Genomic DNA, 14,638 nt, shown 5'->3' with positions numbered 1-14,638 from the left:
CTATATTATGAAGTTATTAGTTATTTTATCATAAAGTCAGTAAGACATTTGGACCAGTATCGTACACAATCTTGGTGAAGCTCTGTGTAGTAGTGAGACAATGCATTGTATAAGTTCGTACCCCAGGACTCGGATGTTGGTCTCAAACACAGACACCACCACATCATTGTCCAGCCTGACATCCCTCAAAGTCCTCCTAACTGCATCCTCAAATTCATCCAGCTTGTTCAACACCTGGACACATGCACAAAACAAATGCGTTAATAGGGTAATAGACAGAATAAATAAGTGTTTCTATAGTTAGGCAAAAAAAAGACTTACCTAAAAACACATAGCTATTTGAATAATTCCTATGAATTACTACATTTCAATTATTTTTTGCTAATGTTTCCAGAACCGCAAGAAAGAAGGACTAATAATTTAATATACTGCCATTGACTGTATGTGTGTGGCTCTGAGGGGTTGTCAGGACAACGGATCCCATTTGCTCATTGATTTCTCTATAGACATCAGTGTTCCTATAGCTGATTCAAAAACTTATAGCCAGACAGACAGGATAAGACACTCACCACTAAAGTATCCAGGGTGTCGACCAGTGTGAGGGAGAACCTAAGAGAGAAAACAGGGCTATATTCATTAAGGAAAGGGGGATACCTAGTCAGTTGTACAACTGAATGCATTCAAAATGTACCTTTGAAATGTGTCTTCCACATTTAACCAACCCCCTCTGAATCAGAGCACACCATAGCAAATACTTGCAACAGTTTCAGTCATTTTCTTCCATTTGGTGCTTAATAAATATGACCCAGGTCAGGAGGATGGCATACTGCAGTGCACAGCAGAGGAACTGGATGCTGCGCCATGTCAGCTTCACCATGTAGTCTCATCGTCTATTGTGTTTCCAAGTTAAGTGTGTTTTACAAGGTCTTAAGGAAGAATCAGAGAGAGGTCGGATTCCCTTGATGTGTTCCTTCCTTGTATTTTCATAATATAGGCTAGATTTTCCCCACATGATTTCACAACACACCTCAATTAATTTCCTTTTCCTATGAAAATTACTTATTGAAAAACATGGGACATCTTTCTCTACTTAGCCCCCCATCCCTCCATCAGTGCAGGGGATGACATAACAGACACATAATGAATCCATTGTGAGACTGAGTTGGCTGAGTGGCTGTCTCTCTCTATACATCAAAAGACCCCTTTGAGTACAAAAGTAAGCTGATAAACAGCTAAAATCACCACAAAGGCTAAACGCAGAGAAACCACATGTTGTGAGGAGGCTTTCCATGCAGTTATACTCACTTCCCCAGAGAGTCATCAATGTCTCCCCTGTTGGGCTCCAGGCCACGCACCCTCCCCCTGCAGCTCAGAGGCATCAGCTCGTCCGCTGGGTACGCATATTTCTATGGCAGAATCAGGGCACGGGGCTACAGTCAGGGTACGGTACACATACTCAATAGGAGGAACATTTGTTTAAATGTTTGAATCAGTGGAGGCTGGCTCATAGTAATGGCTTGAATGCAGTCAATGGAACGGTATCAACCAATGGAAACCACATTTGATACCATTCCATACCAACCATTATTATGAGCCGTCCTCCCCTCAGCAGTCTCCACTGGTTTCAACTTAGAAGTATAGGCCGAGTGTATGGCACACAGTCAAGTTAGAGAGGCTGTTTGAGCAGTACCATAATATTAACTAGGGCCTGGGACGATACCAGTATTGCGATATTTGTTAGAATCGTGGCAAGGAAACAAAACAGCAAGCGGATTTGACTTCTTCAGGAAAACAGCCATAATGTTAGAAACAAACAGCATTATGATGTCATCCAGAGTCACATTTATATATTTTCCAATCTCTAGCACACAATATTTAACATAACATTAAAGGACCAAAAAGTTCTTTACTTTGTGTTTTCATTTTGCCATGAAAAAAATATTGCAATACTGGAAACCATAAACAGCAGCATGCCCTGACATGGTCAGTAATACAGATGGACAACAATAGCTACGGGTTGAAACATTCAACTTTGCTTAGTGTAGTTGAAAGTGGCAATTATGTGGTCAGACACAGACTTACCATATAGCTGCCATAGGCATGATCAAACATCTCAACAATCTGGTCCCTGTAACAGAAATAAATACACAAAATCAACATAACCAAGTAATTTCTAACAGACAAGTGGACAGATAGATAGTGATGGTGTGTTTAATGATTTAGTCCCTTCATCTTTATAGTATTGACTTTGCCACTCAGTAGAGGTGGGCATTGGGTAATACTGGAGTGTGTGATCATACACGGTTTTTTATCTCACCTGATTTTGGACTTTTCTTCAGGTAACATGGTCAGACCTTCTTGGCCATTGGCCCAGCTAAGAAGGCTTGTGAGGAGTAGGGCTCTCAGCATCATGGAAATGCCAGGAGAACCCTGTGGCGGGCAAAACAGTTTTTCTCCCATTTAATCTTTGACAGGTCTGTACACAAGTAGGTGTTCCTGTGCTCTCAATGACACCCCAGAAATATCAAATAATCCAATGCATTTCCTCTGCATGGTGCGGCCTTATGGACAAGCAACAAGAGTTCATAAAGTTGACAACTGGCTGTCTCCACTACAGTTGATGGGTTTAGCTGTCAAGCTAGTTGTCAAAATGGCTAATTGACAACAATTTCACATTAACCCATACCTTACAAAAAAAGATTGCAGTTTTGAAACGGCAGTAAACGTGCAGTAACTGCAGTCGACTGTGGTATTTTGGACGTAGTAACTGCAGAATAACTGCAGTGTAATGCACTGTAACAGTAGTTACACTGCAAAATCACTGCAGTTAAAAACAAATCTGGGACGCAGTATTTGCATTATACTGCAGTTATGTAGCACTTTAACAGCAGTTATACTGCAACGTTTTTTCGTAAGGGATAGCAACTGTCAACAACTAACAGGTTACTTGATATGTACACAATGATAAGGCATGTTACCCCTGGCAGCTCAGGATAATTAATTAGCTAGCTGGCTTAACAAGTGAACCAGTTGACATCTGTACAGTAGACGTGTACCTAGCCAACTTGCTAGCTAGATAGTAGCTATGTCCATATACTTCGAATCACACACGAAGCTCCTCGTGTTCACTACTAATGCGAGTTCCCAGTCTATAATCAGGCGTATACTCCAAAGAACAGGGAGGATCGCCATTAGGTTAGCTTGCTTGCTGGCTAGCAGCTAGTTAGCTAGCTAATTAACAAACAAGACTGAACGCCGGTGGTGATGTGTCTTCTTTCGTATTGCAACACAAATATCCCTATTCTTCCGTGTCAGTCCCAGTCTCACGAACAACGCCGGGTATCCCGACCCGAAAGTGGTATTTCAACCAAACCGTCGATGAAACCCCAGCGAGAGTACTATTTTCGGAAATCAGACTGTTCTCAATTTTTTTTTGCTTCTTTAGCTAGCTAACGTTACTTTCCTAGCTAGCTACTCAAAAACCCTTGACAAGCTGGATACTGAGAGTGCCTCTTGATTCTATTGGTTAAGGCGGCGGAAGTAAAATGAAAACATTATTACGTTTGTATCACGATAAAATGGCGAGTGATATTGTTTTTTAAAGTTACATTCTTACTAGTTATGAGCATAAAATATTGAATTGCAATGTATCCGATCCGTAGTTTTTAACTTGAAGAAACATGAATTCCTCCAGTCTTTTAAAACAACACTGCATTGTACCTATATTTTTATATATGCATTATTACTTGATTATACCTGAAATGTAGTGTATATACAGATACTGCATAAGCATAGTTGCCTCCAGCACGTAATTGTATAATGGACACGAGACTCCATTTACCATCTGCCCTTGCGATATTTAACGTCACATGGGGGCGGACTCATGCTGTTGATGGTAGCCTACAGCCCTGCGATCAAAACAAGTATAAGTGGAACGCAGCTAAATTACTGAAAAAAAAATGTCTGCAGTTCGCTGTCTTCTGTGATGGGGAGTCGAAGGACCTGAGGATTCCCCCATAAAATTCTTATTTGTCTGCTCAAGTTGATAAATCATGTCGGTAAGTAGTTTCTTCGCCTAGACCTCTGTGTTACCTTTGATTTGTCCCCTCTAAAATACTTTTTTTTTAAAGGAACTCAGCCCGGCTTTAAATTTACTCTTAAGTTGCAATGGTAGAATGCAAAAGGTGCAATTTAGAAATTGGGTAGTGCATCATCAGTTCTTCTTGTCATGTTAATAGTCATTGCATACCTTGGAGAGCTATTTATACTAGCCCATGTCAGCTAACGTTTTTTAAATATCCCCCCCCATATATATTGTTGTAATGTTTCACTCAAATATAACATGAATACACATTAGACATGGCAAAATGTATAGAATTGCCATAAAATTATCTTTAAAACTGCAAAATGTTCTTTGCACCCTGTGACAAGATGTGTAGAATTTCAGAAAATAAGGTTTAAACCTGCAAAATTCTCTCCACCAACAAGAGGGGTGTGAACAGTTTGTATCATGAACAGTGCTTGGAAAAGTTAAGAGTCCACCCACCGATTTAAGGAAATATAATTTTCATAGTCATGGCATGCTTTGTGAATGAATGAAGGTGTGGATTATTCTCCATCCACCCGAGCTATTGAAGATTTTTAAAACCAGAATAAAAAAATGAAATACATTTCAAAAACAAAAAAAGCTGTGGATTTTTGTCCATCCTCCCCGATTCAGAATATATCATTATCATATTCATGGCACACTTTCTGTAAGAACTATCAAATATTGAAATCCGAAATCGTATTGATTAAAAAATAAAATAAATTAAATGGTTTGGTTTATTCTCCATCCACCCGATTCAGAATATACCGTCTTCATAGCCATGCTTGTTTCAATAGCGAGTCACGAGAGAGAACCGAATATCCTGTATAACACTAATTTTACCTCGTAATTAAACCGTCTGATATTAGCTCATGAGGGAACGCTGGGCTGTTTTTCCATAGTAGCCTAATGCTGTGTCCCTGAAATGAGCATGTTTGCTCCAAGCATTACGTGGCCTCTGTCATTAATTGCCACAAACGATTTGGTCTATTGGATTAGATTGGAAGACAGAGACAGGTAATGAAAGGTTTTGAGATTGTACGGGGCTGTTTCCCCAAAAGTAATTTAAGGCTACGTTACTCGCTTACTAAGTAAGAGCAATGACGGACTAGGAACAGTGGGTTAACTGCCTGTTCAGGGGTAGAACGACAGATTTGTACCTTGTCAGTTTGGGGATTTTGAATTTTGCAAACTTGCAACCCTCTAACCACTAGGCTACCTTGCCGCTGGTTATTTAACGATTGCCTCAAACCAGTTCACTCGTAAACTACACTAAACTAAGCTACATCGTTAGATGCTTTCCATGACCCATTCAGGCAAATTGCGCATTAATATGTTGGCGACAGCCTGTAATGACCTCCCACCTATCGGTTTCATGGCTCAGGTAGCCCGCGAAAGCCATCAAATAATTTGCCACTTTCGAATAATTATGTGCCAATGTATCCCCACGGTTCGTGCCATGGTGAAACTTGCAGTTTGACAAAAGAAAAATACACCCCTGTCGAATGGATAAACATGTTGATCTTTAGAACATTTCTGCTGTAGACTGTCATTTCCATTACACATGTCCCAATTTATTTATGCCAAATAAACCTGGGTCAGTGGAAACATGCCTAGAAACTAAAAATGCTAAATTGCAATTTTCGCTAGCTTGCGACTCTACGTCTTTCAGGAACGCGCTCACACGCACTGTCGTGGATGCAAGGTCCGATCACCTCTGACACCAGTGTAGTGAAACAGCAGGGAGCAGGTCTCGAACCCACGACCTTCAAGCCCGAGGTGCTATCGACTGTGCCGCAAAGGTATGCTCGTGCGGCAGGGTCGAGTTCTGCGCTTATAAACCCAGGGTCATTGCAATATATTTAACGTGCAGAATGATGTGCCAAATATTGATTTAACTCGGCAAGCCAGTTAAGAACAAATTCTTATTTTCAATGACGACCTACCCCGGCCAAACCCTAACTTCGCTGGACCAATTGTGCACCGCCCTATGGGACTCTCGATCACGGCTGGTTGTGATACCTCTTACACTGAGATGCAGTGCCTTAGACCACAGCACCACTCGGGAGCCCAAAAAATGTTGTGCATTATTATAGGTGGTTAGAATATGCCGCCACAATACTTGATATGTCTCTAGGAGATGATTCGTTGTCACTATTGTGGAATAATTTGAATATTAAGGTAAGATTTAAAAGGGAGAGCGCTGATCCGAGAGCAGTGCTTCCATTCTTTCGATCCTATCAGTATCGACACATGCCTCTACGATGAACTTAACAAACGTTGTCTCTGCTTGGTGTGTTGGGAAATGCATGTTACATCTTGGGCTGTTGTTGGAAAGAAAGATGCATCATAAACCAATCGTAAACCTAAATTCCAGATCTATGCATCAGGAAACCGGGCCCAACTTTTGTATACTTCCCCAAGATGTAAGGAGAGAATGAGTTTGATTTCCTCTTACCAGAGCTACAGCTAATTGCTTTCACGTGGTACAATAATAAGTCCACATCATGGCCTCACATACAGTACATTCTTTATTGTGCATGATCAGCTCCTATGATTAGGCATTTCAATGGAGGACTATTGGACAGGTGACATATTAACAGGACTGCATCTGTCTGGCAGAGTTTGGGTAACACTGACAAAGCACGTTCCTGTGTTGTCATTATCTACCTGACTAAGCAAAAAATATTTTTTACATTTATATATTTGACATTTTGTTGATGTAACCACTGTTCATTGGTTAAGGATTTGCTGCACAGGTCCCAGATCTGGTTGCCTGTATATTGCTGTTCTTTATTGTAGTTATATGGCTCTCTTTTCTCATACAGATGACCTTCGAGGCAGGGAGTAGAGTGACGCTGCTGTTTGACTTCTGGGATGTGCACGGACCCGCAGGTAGGCTAACATTGATGACAGGCCTGTGCCCTCAGGAGAATCTACACAGTAAATCATATAGTTCAGAACCTGTTTGTCTGGCAGTCAAAGTACACTATAACTGCAGTATGCTGCAAATACTGCATCCCAAAAAAGTTATTTTTTACTGCAGTACACTGCAGTTATTCTGTACTTACTGTGTCCAAAATATTGCAGTTACTGCACTTTTACTACAGTTTTAAAACTTCAATCTTTTTTTGTAAGGGTGACCTCATTGTAATGTGAATGCACAGTTTACCCCCTTCACCCTGCAGTGTGGTTCAGGTACAACAAATGAACTTCTTGCAAATGAGATATTTTAGATCTGTTTCAATCGGGCCCCAAGTGATGGATGTACTGATTTCTTACATTCTTAGATTAGGTCACTGTTGTAGTCTGTACAGTACTACACTTAGGTTGTAGTCATTAACTTGTTTTTCAACCACTCCACACATTTCTTGTTAACAAACTATAGTTTTGGCAAGTCGGTTAGGACATCTACTTTGTGCATGACACAAGTAATTTTTCCAACAATTTTTTACAGACAGATTATTTCACTTTTATAATTCACTGTATCACAATTCCAGGGTCAGAAATGTACATACACTAAATTGACTGTGCCTTTAAACAGCTTGGAAAATTCCAGAAAATTATGTCATGGCTTTAGAAGCTTCTGATAGGCTAATTGACATAATTTGAGTCAATTGGTGGTGTACATGTGGATGTATTTCAAGGCCTACCTTCAAACTGTGTCTCTCTGCTTGACATCATGGGAAAATCAAAAGAAATCAGCCACGACCTTAGAAAAAAAAATGTAGACCTCCACAAGTCTGGTTTATCCTTGGGAGCAATTTCCAAATGCCTGAAAGTACCACTTTCATCTGTACAAACAATAGGACTCAAGTATAAACACCATGGGACCACGCAGCCGTCATACCACTCAGGATGAAGACGCGTTCTGTCTCCTAGAGATGAACGTACTTTGGTTTGAAAAGGGCAAATCAATCCCAGAACAACAGCAAAGGACCTTGTGAAGATGCTGGAGGAAACAGGTACAAAAGTATCTATCCACAGTAAAACGAGCTCTATATCGACATAACCTGAAAGGCCGCTCAGCAAGGAAGAAGCCACTGCTCCAAAACCACCATTAAAAAAAGTCAGACTACGGTTTGCAACTGCACATGGGGACAAAGATCATACTTTTTGGAGAAATGTCCACTGGTCTGGTGATACAAAAATATAACTGTTTGGCAATAATGACCATCGTTATGTTTGGAGGAAAAAGGGGGAGGCTTGCAAGCCGAAGAACACCATCCCAACCGTGATGCATGGGGTGGGCAGCCACATGTTGTGGGGGTGCTTTGCTGTAGGAGGGACTGGTGCACGTCACAAAATAGATGGCATCATGCGGCAGGAAAATTATGTGGATATATTGACGCACCATCTCAAGACACCAAGTTAAATCTTGGTCGCAAATGGGTCTTCCAAATGGACAATGACCCCAACCATACTTCCAAAGTTGTGGCAAAATGGCTTAAACACAACAAGATCAAGGTATTGGAGTGGCCATCGCAAAGCCCTGACCTCAATCCTATAGAAAATTTGCCCCAAATTTGTAGGCAGAACTGAAAAACGTGTGCGAGCAAGGAGGCCTACAAACCTGACTCCGTTACACCAGCTCTGTCAGGAGGAATGGGCCGAAATTCCCCCAACTTATTGTGGGAAGCTTGTGAAAGGCTACCCAAAACGTTTGACCCAAGTTAAACAATTTAAAGGCAATGCTACCAAAGACTAATTGAGTGTATGTAAACTTGTGACCCACTGGGAATGTGATGAAAGAAATAGTTCTCTACTATTATTCTGACATTTCACATTCTTAAAATAAAGTGGTGATCCTAACTGACCTAAGACAGGGAATTTTTACTAGGATTAAATGTCAGGAATTGTGAAAAACCGAGTTTAAATGTATTTTGCTAAATTGTATGTAAACTTCCAACTTCAACTTTATAGTTCCAGACCGAGCTGTGGTCTCTGATGAACATTATTGCTGTCAGCCATGATAAGCTCTGTTGTCAATGTGTTTGCAGGGATGGTGCTGTCTGTGTTTGTGGTCCTCCTGTTGACGGTGTTCTACGAGCTGCTGAAGGTGTGGAAGGTCCAGCTGGGAAAGCCCTTAGAGCAGCCCACTCAGCCAGCCTTCCCACGGCCTTTCCCCCCTCCCCTCCACTCCTCAGACTGCCAGGGAAGCAGCGCTGTGTTTGCCAGTAGCCTCTCAGAGTCTTCTCTGGCCCCCACGGAACAGGCTGTTCCCACTCCCTCCCCCATGAACAGGTAGGATTCACACTGAAGCCCATGTCGTTCTCTGTAACATGTTCCAGGGATGCTGGCTTAAATCTACTGCTTCACAAATTGTCAAGAGTGCGCATGTGTAACAGTATTGCTTCCATCCATCTCCTTGCCCCAACTTGGGCTAGAACCACAGACAACAGTCACCCACAAAGCATCGTTACTTATTGCTCCAAAAAGCCACCGCCCTTGCAGAGCAAGGGAAACTACTACCTCAAGGACTCGGAGCGAGTGACATCACAGATTGAAAAAAATCCACCGCTAACTAGCTAGCCATTTCACTCCCTTCCCTCCTGGAGGACCTGAGCCCTGGGACCATGCCTCAGGACTAACTGGCCTGATGACTCCTTGCTGTCCCCAGTCCACCTGGTCGTGCTCCTGCTTCAGTTTAAACTGTTGTCTGCAGCTATGGAACAGCCAGAAGAGGACTGGCCACTCCTCAGAGCCTGGTTCCTCTCTAGGTTTATTCCTTAGTTCCTTCCTTTCTAGGGAGTTTTTCCTAGCCACAATGCTTCTACTTCTGCATTGCTTGCTGTTTGGGGTTTTAGGCTGATGTAAAAGGGCTTTATAAATACATTTGATTGATTTACACATGCACCTGGTTTCCCATGCCTACATAATGTACTGATAAATTATGAATAAATAACAGCTGATAATTAGACCCATGAGAACCTGAACTGTGCACCTCTATATAATGACTCCAGAGAGAGTACTGCAGCAGTCCCAGTTGTATTAGATGGACTGTTGTGGCCCTGTCCGCCTGTGTGGAAAACAACCTGTGGTTACCTAGGTTATCCCATTAGCTCACAGCAAAACATTGCCTGCTCCCGCGCATTCTCACTACTTAGAAAAACGTAATGTTAGGACTTCCCTCATGCCCCTTTTCATGATGGCGCTAGCAACCACAAGAGTGCTAGCTACCAACTGAAACATTAAGCTAGCCAAGAACAACACAAGCAAACGGTCTACACAGCTACAAGTAGTGGGTGGAGTTAGTTTAGACTAAACAAGTTAAATGTCTTGCCTGTGATGAAATGTTTCACACTCACATAGCTATGTGTAGCCTACTTGGACACCGGGTCCCCACATTTCCCACTGAATATCCCGAAGCAACAGGGCTCTTCTAGCAGGCTACATTTCCCTACATGGAAGCATTGCAACCTGTAGGTCGTATTGTTTTTAACCTAATTACATGTACATTGAACAACACAGAAGCTTTTCGGCATGTTTTGTTATTTCTGTATAACAACTTTGACAGTTGGCTCTTTTACAGTGGGGGTCAATGTTTTCCCCAATTTATTGGTGATTGTCGAGGGGAAATTCCTTATGACCTGAATACCGACTTGGGAGTATATTACTCTTCTGTCTCCTCTCCACCAGATGGCGTCTCCATGGTATCCAGACAGCCATGCACATCCTGCAGGTGACTCTGGGCTACATACTGATGCTGTGTGTCATGTCCTACAACACCTGGATCTTCCTAGGGGTCATCTTGGGCTCGGTCCTGGGATACTTCATATGGTTCCCACTACTGAGTCAAATCTGATCAAACAATGGAATCGAAAGTTCTTTTCCTGGACTATAGAGCTACAGGGACTAGCTATCCCATACCTGTTGGTCAAAGATTTGATCTGAAGAGCATATCGTAGAAACTCCAATGGTGTATGTCATTCTGACTGTTGTGCACTGATGCGCAATAGATCTCCCTGTGACTGTGTCGCTTATCAAGTTACCTGAAGTGGAAGGTTGTACCAGTATTTCTTCCCTACTTATACACGATCTTAATTAAAAAACAAGATGGAGACTTCCATATAGTGACACAGAGTACAGCACAGTAGGAGTGATTGAGCCATGATACCTTTTTATCAAAGTTTTATGAAGTTTTACATTGTTCAAGCAAGGCAACTGTTACTATGTACTACACATCCACAGTCATCATTGTGACCAGGGCCCGTGAGTAGCTACAGGGCTTGAGTTCAATGTTGTCAACCTGTGGTTACTTGACTTAAGGCAGGGCTGCCAAACCCTCTTCCTGGAGATCTACTGTCCTGTAGGTTTTCAGTCCAACCTTTTATAAAGAGTATCTGATTCAGCTGGTTAAGGTCTTGTTGAGCAGCTAATTAGTAGAATCAGGTGTGTTAAATTAGGGTTGGACTGAAAACCCACAGGACTGTAGATCTCCAGGAAGAGGGTTGGGCAGCCATGACCTAAGGTTTGTCATTCTACCATTTCACTCCAAGGTCAGACTTCCAGCCCGCACTCTAGTCACAAGACAACATTGAGGAATTGCCACCTTGACAGCACAGAAGCATGTGATGGAGTATTGTAAACTCCATAGATACTGCATGTCAGGCTCATTGGGAAACAGATTGTTCTATTGCTCTGAAATACAGAGGAGAACAGAATCTGGGTCATGTTGTGTTTTTTAATCATTTGCAAGAGAGCCACTGTAGAGAAACCAACCATTTGGTGCCTTTTATATCAGATGAATATTTTCATTTTAATTAGCTATTTTCTGTTGAGTTATCCAGTAGCCTAGTTTGAAAACATGGATGAATGCAACACTTTTTTTTCAATGCCCAATTGATAAAGTCAACTGAAAGTAGATAACGGACTACTCATACAAGGCTTCTAAAGTGGTTTTGTTTAAAAAGTCCCTATTGAGAAATACCCATGTAGACATGTGCTTACTGTTGTTTTAGTGTCATTTTATTCTAATTATCAATAAATACCACCAACTAAGAATTTTCAGAAAATCAAATATGATCTAATTGATTTGAAAATGCATTTTAGTGTAGAGATACAGATGCTCAATAGGAAAACCATAAAATCAACTTATTTATTAATCCATACAACTATACCCAGTCATACTTATAGCTAAACACAATCAATAAAAGGTCTTGCATGGAGCTTTACATATAAAATAAGAATATAGCAGAGGCTGGTGCATTGATCACCACACAGTATGTGTCATAAATAAGAAGAAGGAAACCGAAGCACTTTGAGTGAACTAACCCTTTAAGTCCTGGAATTACATGGAAATATTTTTCTCAAGGCTACAAACGGATTAAGTCTGATTTAAGAACAATGTGCCTCAAATATACAGTTTCCATAAACATAGCATTGATAGTTTAGGAAATAATACATTTGATTTCCCTCATTTAAAAGAGTGGGGGAAATGACTTGGTTATTTTCCCATGATTCCCTTTGTTTGGCCAGAAGAGACTGACAAGAGGCCTCTTCATGACAAGGTGCATAGCCTGCTGTCAGTCATCCAGACCTCCCACACGCAGACTGAGCATTCTATCTCAATGAGATTCTGCTGATGCGTCACAGTCAATAAAAGTTATCAGCAGAGAAAGTCCCTTTAGTAACAACTGTCATCATAATTATGACGGTGGCATTTCAGTAGCACTGTAGCCGACATGGGACCTCTAGCATCTATAATACGACTGTAGTGACTGCTACCATTTGAGCAGCTCCCCTCACACTAAAGGGTTGGACTAACATACATAGAAAATAAGTCCATAAGCAAGTGCCATTTCATGCTGAAGTCATGCACTGTGAAAATAATAAAATAATGGTTGAAAAGGAGGCCCAACATACACTTATTCAAGACAAAATGTCTGCCTGGTTTTATACATGTTTTTAAGTCAATGTAAAAACATGTTAAAAAGCAGTGCTCCCAGACCCTGAATACAATGACAGCTACATCTCTATAATGATATGTTATACACAACAATGTCCATTTCAGTAGGATGACATGCCAGACTGTTTGCGTCAACCGCCTGCCTACAGTGCCCCCTACTGCTGAATAAAAGGACATGTAACACCAGTGGGTGTGTGACTGCCCATGAACCATAGTTATGCATCTCTGAACATATCCTTAGGGCCCTTGCAGATAGGCCTCTGTAGTGTAATGTGTATCTTCTGCATCCACAATTCTCCCCACATCCCTTATCCAATTCTGACTTAAATTATTTAAATTCCTTAGTGACCACACAATCTAAGGATAATGCAGCAGATACCTGGGGTTCAGTGTCTCACACACAAGCTTGAGGAATAGAGTAAAATAAAATGTACAATTAAGAGAAATTAAACTTGAACAAACATGACTCCAGATGAGAGGTTGGAAGTCACAGTTAAATAGGCCACTGTTGTAGATGTGACTGTACGGAATATAAACCAGAAAAACAATGCTGAGGGGTCAGGAATTATCAGTTAACACCGACTAAAATGAAAGGTTTTTTGCTCCCTTGTCCTCCCATTCAAAATCTTATATACAATTTCTGTCTCGCCTTCTGCTGTTTTCCCAGTGAAGTCCTCCACGGTCTCACTCGTTGTGAAGTGCAGTGTCTCCCGGCTCTAAAACCACCACCACCTCTCCTGGGTCAACCACAGTGTCCTCTGTTTTCAGAGCATCCAGGATTGGCTGAGCTTTGCCCTCATTCAAGGCCTCATTGGTAGGCGGCTGGAAGCCTCCGTCATCATGCCTCGAGTGGCTGGAGTCGACCAACGGCGGGGCCAGCTCTGTGTCAGAGTCTACAGCACACTCAGTTATCCTCTCTCCATCCTCTTCCTGTACCGCTATCTCTATTTCCTGTATGGCGTTCTTGATGGCCGCCTCATCTTCGTCTCCTTTGCCTTCAATAGCTGCCTCCCCCTTTTCCTGAAGCCCCCCCTCAGCTTCCTGGTATGGACTTCCTGTTTCTACCAGCTGCTCGTTCACTTCCTGTGGGGCGCTCATCCAGTGTGGTGACTTCCTGTGCATCTCCTCCACCACGGTGGTGATGAGTGTCACCTCCTCCTCCTTCCCATCCTCCAGCGTCAGCATCCCTGTCCCATTGGTGAGAACAGCTAAGTCCTCCTCTGAAGCCGAGACCATCATCTCCACCACTGGTTTGCTGTGGTAACAGATCTCCTGCACGCTGTCTGGAGAATCAGGTTCCGTGGGGGTCTTTTGCTCCTTGGGCTCCTGAGCTTTAACCTCCACCTCCTCAATCTCTCCCTCCTCGGGGATGAAGTCCACCCCCGGCACCTCCAGGCATGACTCGTAGGGCAGTGGACCCATCTCGTCCAGTTGGATCATGGAGACCACTTGCCTACGCCTCCTGCTGGACTGGCCGCCTCCTCCCAGGGCCCCCTCAGGCTCCTCATTCCCACCCCTGAACTGGGTGGCCCAGTCCACCGAGGGGTTCTCCCCCAGCAGGTGGAGGTTGGGGTCGCTGTTGGTTAGGATCATGCTGTCTCTATACAGGTTGTGTTTCTTCTGGACCGCCGCCTCTTTCACAG

At 42.4% G+C, this 14,638-nt stretch overlaps 3 protein-coding genes across 4 annotated transcripts in view; 1 reads left to right on the top strand and 2 right to left on the bottom strand.

Moving 5' to 3' along the window:
* The window catches only part of LOC110523505 (ER degradation-enhancing alpha-mannosidase-like protein 3), a 22,797-nt gene extending 19,269 nt beyond the window's left edge, over positions 1-3,528 (bottom strand). Inside the window, exons 1-5 of the mRNA XM_021602255.3 lie at positions 2,318-3,528; positions 2,083-2,128; positions 1,306-1,406; positions 570-609; positions 122-234 (exon numbers count right to left, since the gene is read on the bottom strand). Of these exons, the coding sequence (XP_021457930.3) occupies positions 122-234; positions 570-609; positions 1,306-1,406; positions 2,083-2,128; positions 2,318-2,460 (443 nt within the window). The 5' untranslated portion in view covers positions 2,461-3,528. The remainder of the gene's footprint in view (positions 1-121; positions 235-569; positions 610-1,305; positions 1,407-2,082; positions 2,129-2,317) is intronic.
* LOC110523507 (protein SLC31A2) lies at positions 3,518-12,091 on the top strand. 2 transcript variants are annotated; one of them, XM_021602259.3, is made up of 4 exons: positions 3,518-4,058; positions 6,916-6,982; positions 9,088-9,331; positions 10,727-12,091. In XM_021602259.3, the coding sequence occupies exons 1-4, from the start codon at positions 4,053-4,055 to the stop codon at positions 10,890-10,892; spliced, it is 483 nt and encodes a 160-aa protein (XP_021457934.1). In that variant the 5' UTR covers positions 3,518-4,052; the 3' UTR covers positions 10,893-12,091. The 2 variants fall into 2 exon arrangements, with proteins under 2 accessions (XP_021457934.1, XP_036833040.1); XM_036977145.2 differs by lacking the exon at positions 3,518-4,058 and adding an exon at positions 4,940-5,104.
* The window catches only part of LOC110523506 (protein Niban 2), a 38,159-nt gene continuing 35,556 nt past the window's right edge, over positions 12,036-14,638 (bottom strand). The window contains exon 15 of the mRNA XM_021602258.3: positions 12,036-14,638. Coding sequence (XP_021457933.3) covers positions 13,680-14,638 — 959 coding nt within the window. The 3' untranslated portion in view covers positions 12,036-13,679.

This window comes from Oncorhynchus mykiss, chromosome 5, assembly GCF_057628025.1.
Source record: "Oncorhynchus mykiss isolate SJ-2025 chromosome 5, ASM5762802v1, whole genome shotgun sequence".
NCBI classification, from domain to species: Eukaryota; Metazoa; Chordata; class Actinopteri; order Salmoniformes; family Salmonidae; genus Oncorhynchus; species Oncorhynchus mykiss.
This window is presented reverse-complemented; position numbering and strand designations above follow the sequence as displayed.

What these genes read in the sequence shown, in the direction of transcription:
- LOC110523507 (XM_021602259.3), top strand. An exon ending in GGATGTGCACGGACCCGCAG is followed by an intron (nt 6,983 to 9,087) that starts GTAGGCTAACAT and finishes ATGTGTTTGCAG; the next exon opens with GGATGGTGCTGTCTGTGTTT. An exon ending in ACTCCCTCCCCCATGAACAG is followed by an intron (nt 9,332 to 10,726) that starts GTAGGATTCACA and finishes CCTCTCCACCAG; the next exon opens with ATGGCGTCTCCATGGTATCC.